General features: G+C 48.6%; 1 protein-coding gene across 5 annotated transcripts in view; it reads left to right on the top strand.

The window, feature by feature from the left end:
• ANKRD17 (ankyrin repeat domain 17) overlaps positions 1–20,954 on the top strand; it is a 68,811-nt gene that overhangs the window by 8,613 nt on the left and 39,244 nt on the right. For 4 of the 5 annotated variants that reach the window (XM_075422052.1, XM_075422051.1, XM_075422049.1 and 1 more), the window contains exons 2-7: positions 15,731–15,884; positions 16,490–16,646; positions 17,489–17,636; positions 17,936–18,083; positions 18,488–18,721; positions 20,697–20,791. In XM_075422052.1, the coding sequence (XP_075278167.1) occupies positions 15,731–15,884; positions 16,490–16,646; positions 17,489–17,636; positions 17,936–18,083; positions 18,488–18,721; positions 20,697–20,791 (936 nt within the window). The remainder of the gene's footprint in view (positions 1–15,730; positions 15,885–16,489; positions 16,647–17,488; positions 17,637–17,935; positions 18,084–18,487; positions 18,722–20,696; positions 20,792–20,954) is intronic. The other variant, XM_075422050.1, reaches the window with a different exon arrangement.

Here is a 20,954-nt window from a genome sequence, read left to right as displayed (position 1 = left end):
GACGCTGGCAGGCTGCCCTGCACAGTGGACTGTTCCTCTGATCGCTTTGATGGTGGGAAGGGCGAGCCGTGACTGCGCTGAGTTGCACATTGTGCTGCTTGAAGAAAAAAAAAACTGTTCTAGCGTTGCTGCATTTCGTTTTACATCTCTGCAGCCGAGCTGATTCTGTGTTGCTGTGAGCGAGCCCGTGCACACATCAGCGTTTCATTCATGCTGAGGGAGTTCCAAGCTGGGCGCAACCAGAATAGCTGCTTGTGCCTTCCTCTTGTCACTCCTCCACACGTCCCCCGCCCCGGCTGCCGCTTCGTCCTTCCTTGCGGAGCGCTTGCTTGCCATTGTGAAGAACAGCCGACCAAAACTACTTACAGAAGGCAATGATTGCCTGCCAAACTTGTGTAAGAAAACATGTGGGCAGCGTAAAACTGTTTCTGTTTCAAAACCAACTGGTGTTACGCCGTTCAGGCCACTTGCTCGCTGGGTTCGATGCTCGGTAGCCACGGTGAATGACAGAACAGTTGTGTGTCCTTGTGGTGGCTGTGGGCCTGATGCCCAAAATGTGCAGGTTGGAGTGTGTGCGGAAGTGATCAGAATTGAGAATCTGAGAGGATTTTTTTAATGGGAACAATGAGGAAGAAATACGCAGCTTAGGTGAAAAGGAGCGGTAGTGCTGCTGAGCATCACTTGTTCATGGAGAGCAGTGAAAATACTGTTTGTTAGCTTTGATTTTTCGAGATATATCTTCTCCCTCCCCCCTCCCCCCCCGGCTTTTATTCCCTGGTGTTGTCTTACAGGAGAAAAACGGTTCTAGAGGGAGTATAGTTATACGTGGTGGGCAAAACAGGCAGACTGGAGTGGGAGGCAAACAGCTTTTCGTTCTTGCTGTTGCGAGGTGGATGTCTGCCGTAGACATGCCGTTTCCTCTAAAGCAGATCTTCGTTCTTCTGAGTGCAAACGAAGAGACAGTCTGCTGCCGTGGAGGGGACAGGCAGGAGGGGTTGGGAGTGTGTTGTAGTGCAGGACAGCATCTCTTCTATCCCCGGTGGCGTTCTGGGCTCCTGGTTTTGATTTGTCCCCTCTCCAGCATTGTGGCAGAGGAGGCAGGGAGGGAGCTGGTGGGTCCGGCGGGGTGCATGCCTCACCTGAGGCCCAGAAGGCCTTGGCCATGCTGGCTTTCCTGTGCTTCATCAACCCACTGTCGAACTACTAAAAAATGCAATTTTGCTGCCCCGGGGTTGGTATATCGTCCTTCAAATGGCAAATTTCAAGTTGGCTGTTGCTACTGACACTTCATGCGAACTTCCATGTTGGCTTCTATTAAAAAGAGAAAATGGGATGCTTTGGGGGGAAGCTTCAGTCTTTTTCCCTCGATATGTTCCCCTCAGAAATGTAGTTTTTGGTATGCGTCTTCGTTACCGTGCAAGCGATGTGGTAGAAGGCCCACGGTGGTTATATACCGTGCCATTGCTGTAACTGCCACGAGCTTCTCGTACACCTTTTACAGCCGATGTGATGGGAGACTGCAGTCTGCGGTCTGTGTCCAGGTACACCCTGAGCACCTTAACCAGCACGTTAAAGTGAGTACCGTGTCGCCCGAACTTCGTTACCACTAGTGCAGGTTTGTGAGAAGCATCAGAAAAAGCCCGGCCCCTGTGAGCCCTGGGGGCAGAGAGGCAGTTTGTGCCTCTTCTGGACCAGCAGCCTGGTCCAGCAACCGACGGGACGTGGGTTCGGGCAGGGCGCTAGCGGAGTACCGCCCTTCTGCTGTGATTTCTCCAGGAAGCAGTCATGTGGGTGCCTGGTATATGTTCTTGATCCTGACCAGGAAAAAAAACCCCAGCTGTGTGAATCTTTGCTTCTTATTTGATGCAAGTCTGGTGTTGTAGAAGGGTTTTAGAAGATTTGAGACGTAGCAGCTGGGTTACCCCACAGGTGTTCTGACAGAGGAAAGCCCTCCTTGGGAGTTCTGAGACATGAGAGTGAGCTCAAAATGCCGCTTACAGAAGTCAGACTGGAGTTGCTGATGCAGCAGGGAGATGGGTTTTCTTTAGTTTTGCTGGTAACTGAGCAGCTTTGTGCTTGGGAAGGGGGAGTCTATGAAGCATCAAAATCCCAGAATCCCAGCATGGCAGGGGTTGGAAGGGACCTGTGGGGGTCACCCAGCACAACCCCCTGCCCAAGCAGGGTCACCCAGAGCAGGCTGCACAGCACCGCGGCCAGGCAGGGCTGGAATATCTCCAGAGAAGGAGACTCCACAGCCTGCCTGGGCAGCCTGGGCCAGGGCTCCGTCACCCTCAGAGGGAAGAAGTTCTTCCTCGGGTTCAGCTGGAGCTTCCTGTGCTTCAGTTTGTGCCCGTTGCCCCTTGTCCTGTCGCTGGGCACCACTGGAAAGAGTCTGGCCCCGTCCTCCTGACACCCACCCTGCAGATATTTAGAGGCATTTCTAAGGTCCCCTCTCAGCCTTCTCTTCTCCAGGCTGAACAAGCCCAGCTTCCTCAGCCTCTCCTCTAGGTTCGTGTGCACCCCAGACCCAAACTGAGTAGAGGAGTTTTGAAGCAAAGTGGTAGGATGCACAGAACCTGTTAAGTGTCTGTTGGAATCGCAGAGGTGGATCGTGGTTTCACGGGACTGTAGCATTGTGGGCTCCTTTTCCCTTGAGAAGGATGGGTGGTGTTGGTCGTAGCTGCGGAGCCGAGCAGGGCTGGTCCCGCCGGGTGGGCAGTGGTGGGTGCTGGTGGTGGTGTCCACAAGTGCTGTCCGGAGGGCCTCCTTCCAGCAGAACGCAGAGCTCTTACCTTGGAAGTTTTGGGGAGGGAGTTTCCTAGAGTTGGGAGACGTGGTGTTTGAGTTCATAAAGCAGCGCGTTAGGCGTCAGGAGATGTGAAGTGCAGTCCTCTGGGTAACAGTAACTTGTTGTGACATAATCCAAGCTATTTAATCCTTCATACCCATGATTTCCCTTGTTGTGTGCGGTCTGATCAATCTGTAGATCGCAGTATCTGTGTTAGGGGATGAAAATATGTGGACAAACGTGGATCGCTTGCCTGCTGATATTGTTGAAGCAAAATGCTGTTGCCTTAATGACTTGCCTGCGTGTCAGATGTTTCAGGGAACGGCGGTCTTCCTGTGCGTGTGTGCGTGGCCGGCGCGACAGAGCAGTCTGGCTTCTGCTTGGAGGGTGTGTGGTGTCAGTGAGCATGTGAGCTGCCCTCTGTTTTGGGGCTGAGGTTGGCTTTAAGAGCAGAGTTGGGAAACACACAGAAAGAAGTCATCTGACAATGGCTGGGGAACAGGACCGAACTCCTGGTGGGAGCTGTGGCTGATTTGCCATGGTTGTAGTCACTTGGAGATGCAGGGAGGGATGAAGCCAAGCTGACTGGGCTCGTGGCTGAAGGCTGTGCTGGCTGATGTAGCAAAGCAAATCTGAGGCATTCCTTCACGAAGGCTGGGAAAGTCCTTGGTTTCCCTCTGCGTAGCCTTACGAATGGAGCATGCTCTGTCAGTGAAAACTCGCCAGGTCACAGTGTTAGCGGAGGCTTTATTTCTGGAAGTTTACTTTGAATGGAGATGGGATTCTGGTCTTTTACATCACATGTACTGAGAGATAAGAGGGTGGTCTTGCCCATGATTGACATGACTAGCTAGAAACGCCTGTCCTGTTTCTCCTCTGAATCTGCACAGTTTGCAAAGTTCAGCAGCTTCCTTGGCACGGACTACAGAGAAGCTGCTTTGGGTCATCTGAGGCCTGGCCTCATTGCTAGAAATAAGTGTGTGTTCGAGTCTGAGAACGGCTCTGGAATTAACAGCCCTCAACTGAGCTGTTAGAAAATGTGGGTGAAGGCAAGGCCCCACAGCATTGCTGCTGCGTAGAGCTTCATTGCTGCGGGCTTTGTCTACGTCGAAGTGACAGAATCACAGAATCACAGAATAGTAGGGGTTGGAAGGGACCTCTGTGGGTCATCTAGTCCAACCCCCCTGCCGAAGCAGGGTCACCTACAGCAGGCCGCACAGGACCCCGTCCAGGCAGGTCTTGAATATCTCCAGAGAAGGAGACTCCACAACCTCCCTGGGCAGCCTGGGCCAGGGCTCTGTCACCCTCAGAGGGAAGAAGTTCTTCCTCATGTTCATCTGGAACTTCCTGTGCCTCAGTTTGTGCCCATTGCCCCTTGTCCTGTCACTGGGCACCACTGAAAAGAGCTTGGCCCCATCCTCCTGACACCCACCCTTCAGATATTTGTAGGCATTTCTAAGGTCCCCTCGCAGCCTTCTCTTCTTCAGGCTGAACAAGCCCAGTTCCCTCAACCTCTCCTCGTAGTGGAGATGCTCCAGTCGCCTCACCATCCTCGTAGCCCTCCGCTGGACTCTCTCCAGTGACGATGTCGTGTTTCCGTTGTTCCGCTGTGCTGATCTACAGTCCGTAGAGTAACAGCTTGTTTTGGTTCAAATGGATGGGTGTGCACAGTTCTGAGCTGCAGCCGTAGCAAAGCGCATCGAGCCCTGAAACCGAAGAGGGGAAAAATGCTGCAGCAGAAGCGTTTGTGAGAAGCTGGGCCGCCTTTAGTTGTGCTAAGCTGCTCTAACCTCCCTCCTCAAAGGATTGGCGAAGAGTCTTGATCTGTTCCAGCAAAGTCTGAGGGTGACAGAGAAATGGCTGCTTATTGAGCTGTGAGAAGAAAGCTCAAGAGAATTCTCCGTGATGACTCTGCAGGCAACAAACATGCAGACAAGCCCCCTGAAATTAGCCAGAGATAAAGATAGTACATTATCATGGGGATTTCAAGCTTGCCTCTTACAGAGATGGCGGAGCTGAAACAAGGCTTTTGTGCTTTTAACAGCTCGGGATTTTGCTTTTTTTTCAGGTTTTCACTTTTTCCTTAGGTGCCATTTAAAAGGAGGATGCTGGAAGGTTCTAAGTCAGTTGACGTGGATCTGCCAGTGTAGCAAGGTGCTTCATGGTGGGCTTGGGAATGCTTGCATTGAGAGTGCATCCATTAAATCTGTCCTTGGAGTATGTAGTCAAGGCAAAAGGTGAGTCCGGTGGAAAAGGAACGTGACCAACTATTAGAGAAGGATTTTCTCTTTCTTGTGAGCTCACCTGCCTTAAACAAGGCTTAAGAGAATAATTAGTCGCTTGAAAGTAGGGCAGCGAGGGGCAGGATGTAACAGTGCGCAGCAGGAGCGCTTAGCCCTTTTTCAGTAGTGCGCGCGTTGTTCAGCGATGCTGGCGTCGCTGGATCGCGGTGCTCTGCAGGTAGGCGTCCAGAATCTGCTGGTAAGAGCAGAGTCACACTTGACGTGCTTCCCAACTTCTACATATTGAATGGCAAAACTGGAAAGACTGTCATACAGCTATGTTGTTCTGTACTCCTGGTGTTCTCTGTGTTCCTCAGTTCTTACCCCTAGATCCATCGAAGCTGGCCATGTCAGGATTCGGGGGCAGTTTGACTCTGTGGTGACGTGGTGTTCCTCAGGATGTGCTTTAAGTGCCAGCTTATCCAGAGAGATTGAGAGCCCTCGAGCTGTCCTTCAGCAGGAGGAGAGGTGGGAAAACTCTGAAACGCCATTTATACGGCTCAGAAGGCTTGTCTGAAAGAGCCTGTGGTACAGTCCGGGTGGAGAAGTGGCGGGGTGGCCAGAGGCAGCGTAACCCCTCTAAGCTTTTCACAGCTGTGATGAGCAGGCTCTGGTTTGTGTGGCCCTATAAGTAACTTGCTAAGTAGCTTAAGCGATGCTTACCTCAGGTACCTGAGAGAGAGTCTTAGTGGCTGCCGGTGTTGGGCAGGTGTGACATTGGGGGGTTTCGGCGCCGAGGGGAGAGGGCGATTCTGGGAAGCTCAGCTGCACCAGCTCTGCTCTCCGTGGTTGTTCTCAGCGTCCCCTGTATTGTGTCTCTCCGGTAGAGCTGACTGGGAGGACGTGACGGGTTACTTGCCAAGGGCAGCAAAAGCTGCCTGCGTGGGGTCAGGCTGGCTGTTCAGCATCCTGCAGCTGCCAGGGTTATTTTGCAGAAAGCTGTTTCCATATTGGTGTCGGGACAGTGTGGGAACAACCTTTGCTATGGGTGTTACCTCTTTGTCGGCGGCTCTGGGCTAGGCCACCCCGTCTCAGGGTGGGTCCAGAGGCAGCAGCGGTCTCGGTGAGTTACTCGTACGCTGTCAGGCCAGTTTTGCTGCCATGTCAGTTCTTCCCAAGCCCACTCCAGAAGAGGGTTTTTGTCAAATGTCCACACTCGGCTTGTGGGCTTTGAGGGGGAGCGTGAAGGTGCATACCTGTGTGCAAGTGGTTGGACTGGAAACGTGTCAGCTGTTTTGTGGTTAATATAGAAATATTGTATGAAGCAGAGCTCTCACAAGTGGGATGGCAGGCAGCTCTGAAGTAAGTGTTTTGATTATTTTTCTGTCTTGTTATTCCTGTCAGAGACTAAAACTGGTACCTCCCCCCCCCCATAAATGTGGAACTGGGGCAGGGAACTTAATACGATAATGGGTTGAGGTGTTGTTATTTTTACGTTGGCATGAATTTTTGTCTCACATGAGCAACTGCAGCTGAATACCAGTCAGTGCATAAATTTGCTTTACGTGGAAGCATGCCAAGTGGTTGGAATGGGAATTTGAAATGGGGGAAAAAAATATTAAACTGAAGGTGGTTTTCCTTGTAGTTTCACAACCTTCTTGTAGCTATAGGTATCAGTCTGCCAGTCTGTCTGTTCTCGTTTGCAATGCTGGGGATACGGGCTGCAGAGGAGAGGAGGGGATCTTCCTGCGAGGACCTCGGCACCTGTCTCATCAGAAACACACTGCAGTAGTAATGCAGGTGTCCCTGCAGCAGAACTCTGTTGGTGCCAGGCAGGAGGACAGTGGTACGCTGTTGCAGCAGCGTGGACTGTTAACTCTTCACACTGTCCTCCCTGTTTTTATCTTTCTTGGCACTAGCGAGAGAAATTGAGTGTATAGCTGATGGAATAAAATTAAAGACGACACTGTTGAGGTGTTCCAGCTGCTGTGATTGAGACCTCTCCTGAACAAGGCATTTTGGTTTGGGGAGGGCCGTTGCCTGTTTGAAAGACTGCAGATCTGGCTACGTCCCCCAGATCGCTGGGAGCAGTCCTCACTCTGAAGGCAAGACGGGCTGCTGTAAGGCTTTGCATCTGTGGTGGCAGTGCTGCTGTAGGAGCTGGGTAGGGCAAGGCAGCATCACGCAGCTTGTTCCTGTTTCAGAATAGGTTTGGAGAAAACCCACAACAACTGCAAGGCTGGAATTGAGTAGGCAAAATAGTCTGCTCGCTTGGCTGCAGCGTGTGCTTTCCCTTTCAGCAGCCTGGCAGCTAAGCTTGATTAAAAGGACGTGGTGCCTTGGGTAGCTATCCAGTACCCCATCACTTTCACTTCAGAGCTAGGTCATGTAAACTAGGTGGTCGTGATGTTCTGCTTTGTCCCCACAAAAATGGCAAGCAATGCCAGAGGCTTGTCTTCAGTAGAGTTTTGAGTGGAATTTTTGATACAATTAATGCTGTGAAGATCTGCATCTTTAAATGGTTGGAAACCTGCGTTAACTAAGTGGTAATTTCGCCTGGAAACGTGTAGCCTTAGGTGCAGACGCAGAACCGCACACTTTGCCTTAGTGTTTACTTCGATACAGCCAAAATCGATTGCCATGGTTTTGTTTCAAGATGTGTGTAAGTTGACTGCTTTGTCTCTGTTTCAGATGAGAGCATTTTTTCCAGTAAGCTGACTTTGAACTGGGGTGGGTTAATGTATTTTGGAAGTGTAAGAGGTGATGTTCTGAGGGCTAACGGGTAGCAGGGTAAGGGAGAGCACGCATGAAGTTCTTGCTTTAGTATGGGACATGTGAGGGGCTGAAAAAACTTCCTACCCTTTCTTATGCTGAGCTGTGACCAAGGTGAACCAGAAATGCAGTGCGTGTACGTTGTGTGGGCAATCTGAAGTACCTTTGGAACAACGAGGGGTTTGACTTTCCAAGGCTCCAAATGGTTTCTTGACACTTGCAAGTGAAAGCTGCGTGTGAAGGCTCAGCTAGGCCATGAAGGTTGAAAACACGATGGAATCGTGCATCGTAATTTGCAGAGGTTTTGGGTTGCCTGTTTGTATGTTAGCTTTTGGATGCCGGAGTGAAAAATTGGTGCTGGAAATACTTGGCCCAGTTTGCCACGTTCCAAATAGATCATTGCTTTGTTTTGATTCACTCTTACCTCACGAAGCTCTTGATGCGCGTTGAGTGTTGAGATGTAAGACATGAAAAATGTCGTGCAAAGAAGCTTTAGCTAGTTATTAGTCAGAGCCGGACTTCGTTCTTCCGCTTGGAACGTTGTTTGATTTCCTCTGGTGTGTTCCAGTTGCAAGGTAGCAGGACAAAAGCTGCTATCTCTGTGTAAAACGGACTCGTAGGGTATTTTCATGAAGTGAGCAGTGGACAGTATTTTAAAGAAATGCTCAGGGAAGTTGTGTGATAGACAGAGATACACATAAATATTTTTGTGCAGTGTCTTGCAATAACTTGGAACGATTTCACAGTAGTCCCCAAGGCTGTAGGAAGCGATCAGGAGATGCTCGGTGGAACTGATCAGCAGCTGAAAAGTACGTGGGGACCATTTCTGATAGAAGAGCAGGCAGAAGAAAATCCGGGTGGGGATCCTGGTCCCAGACTCCAGGGTGTAGGTAGGCTGGTCTGGGGCCTTCCAGAAAAGGTTTGTCGCTGTGCTAGCCCCGTGGCCCCGTCCTGCGCGTTCAGCTTGTGGGGTGGAAGTTCCCCAGGTCCAGCTCTAAGGAGGTGAATGGCTTCGGCTGCAAAAACAATCTGTTGTCTGAGGGAGAGGAAGGACAGGGACAGAAATAATTTGTGCTCTGCCATCGGAGGTGTGAGTGCTGAAACTGTTCTGGAGCGAGAGCGGAGATTGTCTCGGACGTGAGTTGCTAGAGCACAGGGGGAAGGTGATGTGACTGTGGGTCAGGCTCAGCTGGTTGCATGAGGAGTTCCTCAAGTAAATTGGGATTAAAACTGCTCTCTGTAGGAGAGTCCTTTTAGCTGAGAAAGTGAAGAATCTGAAGCGCCCTTACTCTTCAAGGTAGGGAGTTGTCAGTGTGGTGGGAGGAAAGTTTATTGGCTGACCTGGTAATGATGGTTGTTTCAGTCTGAGGGTGGCTTTGCAATACCTGATGGACTTGAAAATCCCTGTTAAAATTTCGTGTTGTCTTTAAAAACCTTTTGCTGCTCTCCAGAAATTTTGGAGCTCGGAAAAATGAACTGTTGGAGCGCTTGGAAATTGGTGGCAAGTCCTTCTGCACCTTGGTAAGAAAGAGTATGGAAGGGCTGTTGGTGAAGGTCTGCCTGAGGCGGTGAAGCTGGCTCCACGACAGCACCCGCCAGCTGTTCCTTGTGCCCTAGGTTCTGCAGAGAGGCTTTGTGCGGAGTCTTGGTTCTCAGAGCGTCCGTTGGGCACCCGCTGGGTATCAGGCGCCAAAGGCTGAAGTGCCAGGGTAAAGATTTAGCAAATTCTGAAATTGTAATTGATGCCTAATGTGAGACAAAAGCCATGGGAGTCATCTGACCAAACCTGAGGAACAGATCTGCCGTTGGATTGTGAACCTAGCAAACAGGGGCCAGCCCCAAGAGCAGGATGAAAAACGCAGAGGGTGCTTTTTCCCGAAAGGTGTGTATTCGGCCTTTGAAAATCCCTGTCTGAGCTAGTGTGGCTCATCCAAGATCAGGCTTCAGGTGCTGTAGTTTATGGAGCTTAAAAACACTGAACTGCGAAACGTTTCATCCCGTTCCGTTAACGAGCACGCCTTGCGATTTCACGGCCCGCGGGATGGGTTGTTTGCAGCCGAACTGCTGCGCACTGAAACTGCGTTCCGCTGTCCACTGCTGCTTCCAGAACTGCTCGCTGCTTTGTTTGAGCATGCCTTCGTGTAAGGCTTCAAGACAGCAAAACAGACACTGTAATCTCTGCTATAAACGCTGGCTGAAACATGGCGAGGAGCTTGGGTGGCTCCCAGGGGGGTGTTCCTGGGTGCTTGGCCAAGGGTGCTGCTCAGGTTCTTGGGCGCGAGTGTGGGGCCAGGAGCGGTGACGCTGTGTGCCTGAATGAACCGTGCAGTTCAGCAGCTGTTTGCTGCCCTCCCGCCCTGCGCGTCCCCGCTCAGGTGGCACGTGGCACGGTAAGACCACGCTAATTTTTATAGTTTGTAGGGAATGTGGGGTCTTGGGTGTTTACGCTGTGTTAATTTCTGACTAAATGCTGGAAAGCAGCAGCACAGAAATACCATGTGCGTGCAGGATGGCCTTAGAAGAGGAGGACTAGGGAATGGAATCAACAAAATGAGCTCCTGAAATCAGGCAGGAAAGCTGAGATAAGAAGGAGAAAACAGCATTTACAGCCTTTCCTTGATGCCTCTGGGTTGTCCTTGTAGCACAGCTGTGATTGAGGAAGAACTGCAAAACAGTGATAAAGAAATGCTAGAGATGCTCTGTAAATTAATGGCCAGAGCTATTCATGGCAGCTACGTACTGATTAGGTGGATAAATAACGGGCTTGTGTCGTTCTGCAGTGAGGGCTTTGGTAGGTGGTGGGTGCTGGAAACTGTTTGCTGCCGTTGTTCCCAAAGGAAATTTTAAACAGTTGCTTTTGTTGTCCTCCACTATTGATAAAGTTTAGCTAATCGTAAAGCTCTCTGGTGATGCTTGGTGGGCCACTGTATTGGTGTAAAGTGTAAAAATTAGACGTGCGTGCAAAGAGGGAGCTCGGACACGAAGCCGAGCGACAGGTTAGAGGTGCCCCAGCCCCAGCAGAGCGGAAGGGCTCGGCTTGGCTCCGGGGCCCTTCCGTGCGCGGCAGCAGAGAGGACCAGAACCGCTTAGCGGTGGAGCTGCGCGATGGCGTCGGAGCTGAACCGTGCTGCGGTCGGATGCGTGGAGCTGGGCTTGGTGGTGTGACGTGTCGTTTGCCAGCACGTGGCAGGCTCTTCTGCTCAGAGTCAGATTAGAGTTGCTGTCATTTTAGTCTTGTAATGTTAATTTAGGTGTTGTGTACCGACTTTGGTAGTCAAGAGACGTGACTAGCTTGGTACCCGAGTTGATGATGTGGTTCTAGAGGAGCTGCTTGGTGCTGGCTGCTGGATTTCTGTCTCATTTCTGTCTCATGAGTGTAGAGGATGTGAAGAGACAGTTGTTTGTAGGTAGGATGCAGCTTCCCTCCTTCCCCTGGCTTGATATAAAATTAGGAAGATGCCAGTCTGGGTTTAGCCTGTTGAAATCAATAGGTGAGTGACTCCAAATCCTTAATGCTTGGGGTTTTTTTGCGTGGTTTTGGCTTGAGTTTTTTGGGGGTTTTTTGCGAGGGAAATTGAGAGGACGTTTATTGCTTGACCTCAGTTTACATCTGTGTGAGACCACATGGAGGCACGTGTATGGCCTGGCAGGCCCTGGGAAGGGGGTGTAGAGGGAGGTTTACTCCCGGGTGTCCGTGGCGGGATCTGTGCCGATGGCAGTTTTACACATGTGTGGCTTGATGGTGAGAGACTGATGAGGTCTGAGTTAGCATCAAGAACTGAGTTATGTCTCTAGTTGGCCTAGCAACACGTGGTGGTCAGAGCCCTGCCAGCGAGAGCAGGGCAGCTCAGCTGTGCTTTTTTTTTTCCACTGGTTTGACCTGGCATGTATAAAAATGTTTGTTCAGTGTCTGCTATTTGGCAATCAGAACATGAAATTACTGACATCTTGCAGGGCTGTCTTCAGGGTCTGTAGACACGAGTCCTGATGGATCAGCTGGTAACTGCTGGGGATGTCTGTGGGACCATGTACCAGCTGGCAAAACAGTACTGAAAACGCAGAAGTGCTGTTCTTTGCCAAAGAAAAGACACAGCCCCACCCGTAGAAGAGTTGTAAAAAGTTACAGCGTCTGGTTCTGGTCTGGTGAAGAGGAAATCCCTCGGTGGTGTGTTTCCTACTTAACGGGGAAAACAGAAGGAGCAAACAGGTCACCCCGGGGTTGGAGGAGGAAAAGGGCAGGTGAGGTCTTGAGCCTTGGCTTCTGCAGATGGAACACCAAATGTGCAGGTCTGCGAGTGCGGGCACGGGGAAGGGGCGAGAGAGGTCGCTGAGGGAGGGGGCGGGCGGGCAGAACCCAGCCCGACGTGGCTGCAGAGCTTTGCCAAGTAGGGAAGAACTCGTCTCCCTAATAGGAGGTGATAGAAGCGTGCAACGCTGAGAATTTAAGTTTGATTGAGTATTACAATACTTGGAAAATTTAGAATGACTTGCCTAGAAAAATAAGACTCGGAACTTATGCTAAAGTACTTGTAGCAGGGAATTTCCCTGAGGTTTGGATTTATATACCTGTTAACACTGTGCTTTTCTGAGCCATTTCGTAATTTCTCTTTGCAGTTGTATTCAGTGCAGCAGAACTGTAGGCTGCTCTGTCTGAGATCGGTCAGAACTTGGTGATTTTGTTCTCCTACCTGGTTTTTAGATTGTAGAAGCATCAAACACACTAGACGTGATTACGGGCAAAGTAAACTGGGGCAAGTACAGAACAGAAGATTTTTATTGCAGGATGAGAGAGGAGGAGAAGTCTTGTTGAAGGCCTTCTGTTGGGGACTGTCCCAACAATTTTTCAGAGTATGGTTTGATCGGAGGAACGCGGGCTGAGAACCCAGATGAAATATTCTGATATGAAAGGTGGAGCATTTCTGTACAATTCTACGTGGTTTTCTAGCTAAGGGAAATAAAATGCATCTGAAGACTGTGAAAGGAAATATCTGTTTGCTTGGCCTGGTGAATGGGAAGGCTTTGTCTTTACTTGTAGCTGCTGTAGAGAAGGCAGTATTTTCTGAGAAGAGAAAATGGAATTTTCACTGCTACCAAAATACACTTTTATTCACTGCTGTTAGACACTGTGTCTTTCACCACTGTCACCCTGCATGCTGTTCTGTGGCGTGCTGAGCCGGCTGGAAAGGCGAGACTGCAGATCTGATGAAACTGCAGCTAAAAAGCAATGGTGAGAATATGGAGGAGAGTAGCTGGAGGCTTGGTGGGAAGTTCCGCGAGCTGCGGGCTGGAGGTGTAGCTCTTCTACCTGAGAAAAGGAAAACCAGTTATATTTAATGTCATAAAATAGTCTGAATTTGTTATTTAAGAAGTTAAATTTCCTGATGTGGCTCTGAAGTGGTTTAAATGACAGCAGGTAATACAAACATTTTCAAACTTTGTTGCAAGAGACGTTTTCTCCTGATAACTCGTGGTTGTCTTGGTGCTCTGTAGTTTGTAGGTGGATTGCTTTCTCTTCCCATTGGCCTTGTGTTGTAGTGTATTTTTTAATTATACCACACTCATACTCTTAGCTGCAAGGAAAACAGGAAGATTTTTCCATCTGCAAGTTAAACTGCACGGAAGACCTAATTTGAGGGGAGAGGATGCGAGTCGGGAGAGACGCGTTCCTATTTTGACTTTTTTCTTGGCAAATATTTCATAGCGTTGGGAAGAACCGTGACCAGCTGTTGCGTCTCGCTCAGACGAGATTTTTTCAGTTCGTCTAAGCAGTAGGGATTTTGCGTGAGGTGGGTGAGCCAAGAATCCTTCCGACGGCTCCGTCGTTCGCCTTTCCAGCGGTGAGATCTGTCGCTTGGCTCCCGCGCAGCGGCGCGGTTCCTTTCGCGTGCTGCAGCGGGCCGAGTCCTTTGGAAGAAGACAAGTGGCCTCAGATGACCCCAAGCCAGCCTAAGGACCAACGAAGGACCCTGGCGAGGCAGGAGCTGGCTGTTCCTTGGGACTGGGGAGGAGGCTAGGAGGTGCCTTCACCAGTTTGCCAAACTGGAAGGCTGCATCCTGCGCGAGTGTCCCTTGGAAAGAGCCGTGCTGAGGAGCAGGGCGCAGTGCCGCGGGCCGGTCCTGCTGTCGGCCGCTGCTGACGTCGGAGCCGCTTGCAGCGGGTTGGAAGTCATCCCCTGCAGCTTGCTGTGTTCCCAGCTTTGAAGAAGGAGGGCAAAGAGGCTTCAGAGGAGGGCAAGGAGCTTCAGAGATGCCCCTGAGATGTCTACTTGTGTATTGCCAAAAGCTGTCCGACGGGAGATTTTGTTTCTCAGTGGCATTGAAGGGATAAATCCAAGTGACTTTGAAAGTCGTTCTCAGCCCACCTTGCTAAACAAACAAGGTGTTGGGGTGCAAGCTGTGTGCTGGTACCGTACCCTGGGGAGGTTTGCGCTGCAGGCAGGCTGCAGGAGGAGGAGTTGTGGCGTGAGCTCTGCGCTCGTGGCAGGAGAATAGATGGGAGGCTGGGGGGAGACCTTTCAGGAGCCCGGAGATGAATCGGTCACTCTGCTGGCTTGTCTGCCCACTTAGGTTCTTAGGGCATTTGTCTACAGGAATCTGAACTTGTGATGCTCATAAGACTGCCTTTAAACTTTGGAGACACACATGAATCCGAAGAATAAAATAAATTGTACTTGTGTCTTGATGAACTGTATTCCACGTGGAAACAGACTGCTGCTGTGCTGCAGACAGTAGCTGCTTTTACCCTAAGGTGACTGAAGTTCTGAATCGTGTTGTAGAGGTGGCTGACACACGTGGTGTGTTTGTCTGGCAAACTTGCATTTAGATGAATTTTGGTTTTGGTTTGGGATCGTTTTTTATTTATGGATTTCTTTGATATTTTAAGGTGTGAATTTTTGAGGCTGGTGGGCTTTGTAGGGGGTTGTTTAAACTTGGTCTTTAGAATCCAATAAATGGTTCGATGGCTAGCCAGAGGCTTAGGGGTGTGTTCACGGAACTCTGAGAAGTGTCTCCTCTAAACTACTTTGCAGTTCTGCTTTAACAGGCAGTAAAACACAAATGGATGGTAGAGGCTTTGCTCCCTAATATACTGATCTCTTCCTCGATTTCTGTGTGTGTCACGACCGAAACAAATGGAGAGTACAGGAAGGAAGGGTCTTTAGAAGAGCTTGGACTGCTCAGCATCTGTTCTCTGAAGAAGGCAGATACAATGGGTTGCATATTCTGTAGGAAATATTTTAAATAAATATTTTCTTCTGTGAAACCCTTGTCTGTTGCATTTGAGTTGATAATGGAACGTGTTGCTGGTCCGTTTTTTTAAATGCTGTATGAGGAGATACCAGACTTGAAAGAAGTGAGATAATTGAGACAATTGTTCTGCAAGTCAGAAGAAGACAGCGCTAGAAAAACGATGATTTTTTCTGATTTTTTGTGCTAGTAGAGTTTAATGCTGTTTGAGGGTAGGTTACTTCTTTGAAAGATGACTGGGTTGTGTGAAATGGAATAATTCTGTTTTTGTTACGTGTATCTCATGTTTTGGGGAGGTAAAAAAACCCCAAGCCAACAGCTTGCGTAGAAACTCATGGCAGCTTTTAGGCCTTCTGGAGCCATGTGTATTCTTTCACTTTTCCCTCCCTGTGGTAAGTTGGACTCTCAAGCTGTGGAGTGCAGTGTGGAGATGTGAAGTCGGTCGTGAACCTTGCGAGTGCATCATGTGGCTGCTCGTCACAGGGCGGACGGGTAGGGTGAGGAAAGGTACATTCTTTGGATGTGAGCTTGGAAAAATCTCACTGCTTCCATTGATGAAATAATACCCTATTGAGTCCACAGAGGGTAGTTTGGCTGACAAAGTACTTCAAAAGCGAAGTGATAAATGCAAAGGTGTTTTTTAGTGTTTTAAGTATATTTAGGTCAGTTATATCGTTCTTAAACCCGATCTGTTATTTTTCAGGTGGAATCGTTTATCTTGGATCAGGATGATCTCGAAAACCCGATGTTGGAAACGGCTTCTAAATTGCTTTTGTCAAGTACTGCCGATGGTGCTGACCTGAGAACAGTAGATCCAGAAACCCAGGCAAGATTAGAAGCTTTACTTGAAGCTGCAGGTAAGCGCTCGTGTCCCACACAGGTTTAACCCCAAAGCCCTTACACATGAGACCGTACTGGAACTGCTTGCATAAGTCTAATCCATGCGAGCATGATACCAATGCGGAATCTAAGGTGGTGTGAACTTGGCAAGGTTGTGCAAGTTATTGAAGAGAAAGAAGCTCATGAAAGCATTTCAAATATTGGACAGTCAGTTTCATGTGAAGGCTGTGCTTCTAATGAGGTTCCTCCAGCGCTGGATTTCTAAAAGTGAAAATTGACAGCCAGCCTTGGGTTGCAGCCTTGTGTCAAAAGCTAAATTGGGCGGTGGGGCTTTGTTTTGTAACAATTACTGTATGAAAAGCTTTACTAGTTGCTTATGCTAAGGAGCTGACAGTTGTTGAAAAATAATGCCTGCTGTGGATTGGAAGGTTTCATTTGTGCACGTCACATCTGAGTGCAGCTCTTAAATTAGCGTTGTAAACAGTTAATCCCTTCATTTTGGAAGCTGTAGTTCATTACGCTTGGAATGTTTCTGCCATCAGATCTCATAGGCTCAATTTCAACTTCTCTGTTTTCTCCTTTTCTGGCACGTGTACCAATTTGTTGTAAATTGGGATGAAAGGAATAGGTAAGCTGTCTACAGCTGATGGTAAAGCATTTGCAGATCCTGAGGTGCTTCGCAGACTGACTTCTTCGGTCAGCTGCGCGTTGGATGAAGCTGCCGCTGCGCTTACCCGGATGAGAGCAGAAAGCACAGCAAATGCAGGGCAGACGGACAAGTAAGCCAATTTTATACTGAATTTTTTTCAGTAGTTTGCTACTTTTAGAAGCAGTTTTTCTTGTTGCATCACTTCTGATTACAGGATGCTGAAACTCTTACTCAAGTGGAATTAGTGCCAAGTTATCATCTGCGATTCTCCTGTTAAATATTCATGGATGGTCAGGTCTTGCAGTGGGGAGGGAAGCACATCATGAGTCGTGGTTGCTGATTTGGTGTTGTGCTTGACCTTTTCTGTGAACCTTCAGAAAATGAGTGGGACAAAACCTGTGTTCTCAGACTGTAACTACAAAGCAGGAATAGGCTGAGACTGTATATTATGTCGTTATTAGTAATATAAACCAACAGTGATTTATTTGCAGTGCTCTATGATTAGCTTTTCAAAAGGGAAAGTTACTATTTATTTCCCAGGTTCTTAAATGGTTACCAAAAAAGGGTTTGTACTTCTGTAGCACATAACGTCGCGCCGCGTGTGTGGTGCTGAGGCAGTAAAGCAGGTCCACGGTCGTGTCTTCTCTCAACGTGTTTTCTGCTTCAGTTGCACACGGTGCAGCGTTTGATAACCGAAATGGTCATCCTGCAGATGTTTCTCTTGTGAACTTCTGTTAACAAATAGTCACAGGAGTGGCTGAGTACGCACATTACTCGATTTGCAAGGAAGTTGTGTGGAAAACCTCAAGTGTGAAAAATGGCACCTCTTTAATTAGCAGTTGGCACTTTTTAGATGGTGTTTCCTTTTTTGATGACTGTGCCCTGATGGCAGGTTGGATTTTTGCTCTGCACATTGAGCAAGCATTTGGAGCATGGTTTATTTTCACGTTTAAATGCTTTCTGTCTTACTAGCCGCAGCTTGGCAGAGGCTTGTTCAGAAGGAGATGTAAATGCTGTGCGGAAGTTGCTGATTGAAGGACGAAGTGTGAACGAGCACACAGAAGAAGGGGAAAGCCTCCTTTGTTTAGCCTGCTCAGCGGGATATTATGAGCTTGCACAGGTTGGTTTCCTAGCTGCTTTTAGTATGTATTGTACAAAAAGAAGTGTTGAATGAATGTGTTCCAACCTTACGCACCTGGAGGGCGGGTTAAGGTGGTGGAAAATGTCAGTTAACTGGCCAGTGAAGGCTTATGCCTAAACTGAATGTTGCTAATGTGTTCTTTGTGCTGATTTCTCTGAGTGTTTCCAACACAGAAGAACTGCGTGTTGGTGAAGGTGGGGGCTTTGCGTAGCGTTTCGACCACGGTGACACGCTGGTTTGTCGCTTGCCGGTGGTGCTGATCACCCTTCTGTTCACAGGTGCTCCTGGCGATGCATGCTAATGTGGAGGACCGGGGCATTAAGGGAGACATAACGCCTTTAATGGCTGCTGCTAATGGCGGACATGTCAAAATTGTCAAGCTGCTGCTAGCTCATGGTGCTGATGTCAATGCGCAGTCATCAACAGGTAAATCAGTGTCAGAGCTCGTTGGAAACTACTGGAAAGCTGGGATTTGCAGTGTGTGGGAAACTGAAAATTTGGGAAGAAGGGCTGTCGGGCAGGCGAGACAGAGTGCTGCCTCGTGGTCTTACTATCTAGCTTTGCCATCTTTTTAATGAAGCTGCAAAATTCCGGTTGCGGACATACAAAGGTGGGTAAGATCAGTTAGTAACTGAAAGCTATTTGTGTGTGTAGGATTTCTTGGCACATTGTATTTTAAACCCTGCTTTGGAAGTTTCTGTATACATTGAAAGTTACTTGCTGTCAGGCCTAGGAAACCAAGTGGAAAAAAACAAACAGGAGAAGATGCTGCTGCGCTATCAAATGCTACGGAATTCTGTTTTCAGACCTTCTTCTCTTCTTCTTCTCAGGCAATACAGCCCTTACATACGCCTGTGCGGGAGGCTACGTAGATGTGGTGAAGGTGCTGCTGGAGTCGGGCGCCAGCATCGAGGACCACAACGAGAATGGTCACACTCCTCTGATGGAGGCGGGAAGTGCCGGCCACGTGGAAGTGGCCAGAGTGCTGTTAGAAAACGGAGCGGGCATCAATACGCATTCCAACGAGTTCAAGGAGAGCGCACTCACGCTGGCTTGCTACAAAGGTACAGCACCAAATACTGTGCTCGTTAGAAAGGTGTGGGAAGGTGTGACAGGCGGGAGAAGGCTTGTCAAACATGTGTTTATTCAGCCTCGCTGTCCAGAACAAAAGGAATTTAAAGGCTAGGAACAGGCACTTTCCGGTGCTTTTGCCCTGGCTGTGATAGCACACGCCGTGTATGTGCCCCAGGTAAAATGATGATCAGTGTGGAGAGCGTAAGCATCAAGATACAAACCTTTTTGTCTGAGCTGTTATGATGCTTTAAAAGATTCTCTGTTTAGTGAATTGTAAGATGAGGAACTAGTATGCTTTATCATAGAATGATTGTAAACTTTCTGTGTTGTAGCTATATTATACAATATAGCTCTACTTAGATGCAGAAATGATTTAGTTTTCAAGGACTTAGCACTTGGAAAGCATGCAAAAACTAGGACCTTGTGTTTAAGGCGTCAGTGCTCAGGCAACAGGCCTTTCTTGCCTCCCGTGGAGTATTAGGCAGCTGTCTTGCGTCACCCAAGCAAGGGATGCTTAATTAGGATGCCAAATGTGTTCGCACAGCTGAGCAGATGCTGTTATAGTCACTTAGGACGTGTTTTATTAGAGCTATTAGAGTGGCTCTTGGCAGCATAGGGTAATTGAAGTCGGTAGCAGAGGTGCTTCTGTGGCAGCTTGGTAGAAGATGCTCTTAGTCTTTCATTTATGTTTCTTTTATCTGCCTTGGCAAATTCTTGGTTCGCTGTTGCTGAAGGCCCTCGTGGGCCATGGTAATTTTCTTTTGCGGTGGCTGTCAGAGCAAAGGCTGTGCCTGAAAGAGAGGAGTGGGACCCCAAAACCTTCCTTCCCCGAGAACATGTGCTTGGGCTCCGAACCGCGAGCTGAGGTTGGAAAGCAGAGATCAGAAGTTGCAAGTCTGTGCTTAGTCAGCTGTTCACTGTGATACACGGGACAGAAGACATTCAGGCCTTTGTGTTTTTCACCTTATCCATATGTGATTTGTCTGTCTTTTGTGCGTTGCTGTGTTGCTCCAAATCTCAGGTCTAGGGCCTAAAAATAAACTCCTAATTTTCTCATGTTGCTTGCGCCTGTAGTAGGATGAGATGTGATATTTGGCACTGAGGAGGTCACTAACTTCTCCCAGATAAGGGGGGAAAGGTGGAATAGCAATGTAGCCTCATATTGGGCAGTATCTGTGCTATTCCTGTTGTTCCCAGGCGTAGTTCTAGCTTTAATATTTAGCCACGATTATGCTGAGTTACAAAACAGCAGGGGTTTTTTTTTGCCTTTGACTTGGCTTTATGTGCTTGCATATTGTGTTGGTCATGACTGTGTAGCGAAGCTGACAGGACTTGGTACACATCCAGGGCTTGGTGAACTGTACCCGTGAATGTATGGAGTGGTTGAGAGCAAATACTTTCAAAAAGCTGTTAGGCGTCCTTATCTTTGGAGGATTCCGATAGATGGTTGAATTCCTAAGAGTAGGCTTGGAAGTTTGAAGGTCCATCTACTTCCTGTGGTTTGTGGTCTGGTGGACTGGTTAGAATGCCATTTGTAGAAGCAGTAACCCTAAATCCTTGATGGCAAGCAAGTAGAGGGCAAACCCCGACCCCCAACAAAAACCCAGCGTTCTGTAGGTGAAAAAAAATCCAAACATCTTTGCACAAAATAAATCACCCTGGTAAAGCTTCTGGAGCGTGTGCTCCTTGGCTCTGACGTCACTTCAAGGAAAGCACGTAGTGCAGACATGATTTTAGAAACTCAGTGAGTTGGGCTGTGTTTATAGTAACTGTGCTGTTTAGCTTTTGTGTGCATTGAATGTATAGATACAAACGTGCTTTTCAAGAGTGTTTCATGCTTTGGAGTTTTTTTAATGTTGTAACATGGCCTTCTGTGACCTCGATTATGTACATTAGACCTTTTCTGTGACTTGTGGAGTGTGCTTTCTAAAGTAGTTTTATCTGTTAAATATTTTCTCCATACAGGCCATCTAGAAATGGTGAGATTTCTGCTGGAAGCTGGCGCAGACCAGGAACACAAGACAGATGAAATGCATACTGCTCTCATGGAGGCTTGCATGGTAAGAGACGTGAGGCATGGGTACGCTGCCTTCACCTCTGGAAGATGAACGAAGTGATTCCTTTTGGTACAGAACCCAACTCTGTGTACTTGATGGCCTTTTGGCAAAAGAAGTTGGAGAGGAGGGGAAATAGCTGGTTGAAAAACAGTACTTCGTCAAACAG

Source organism: Opisthocomus hoazin, chromosome 5 (genome assembly GCF_030867145.1).
Source record: "Opisthocomus hoazin isolate bOpiHoa1 chromosome 5, bOpiHoa1.hap1, whole genome shotgun sequence".
In the NCBI taxonomy this organism is placed as follows: Eukaryota; Metazoa; Chordata; class Aves; order Opisthocomiformes; family Opisthocomidae; genus Opisthocomus; species Opisthocomus hoazin.
This window is presented reverse-complemented; position numbering and strand designations above follow the sequence as displayed.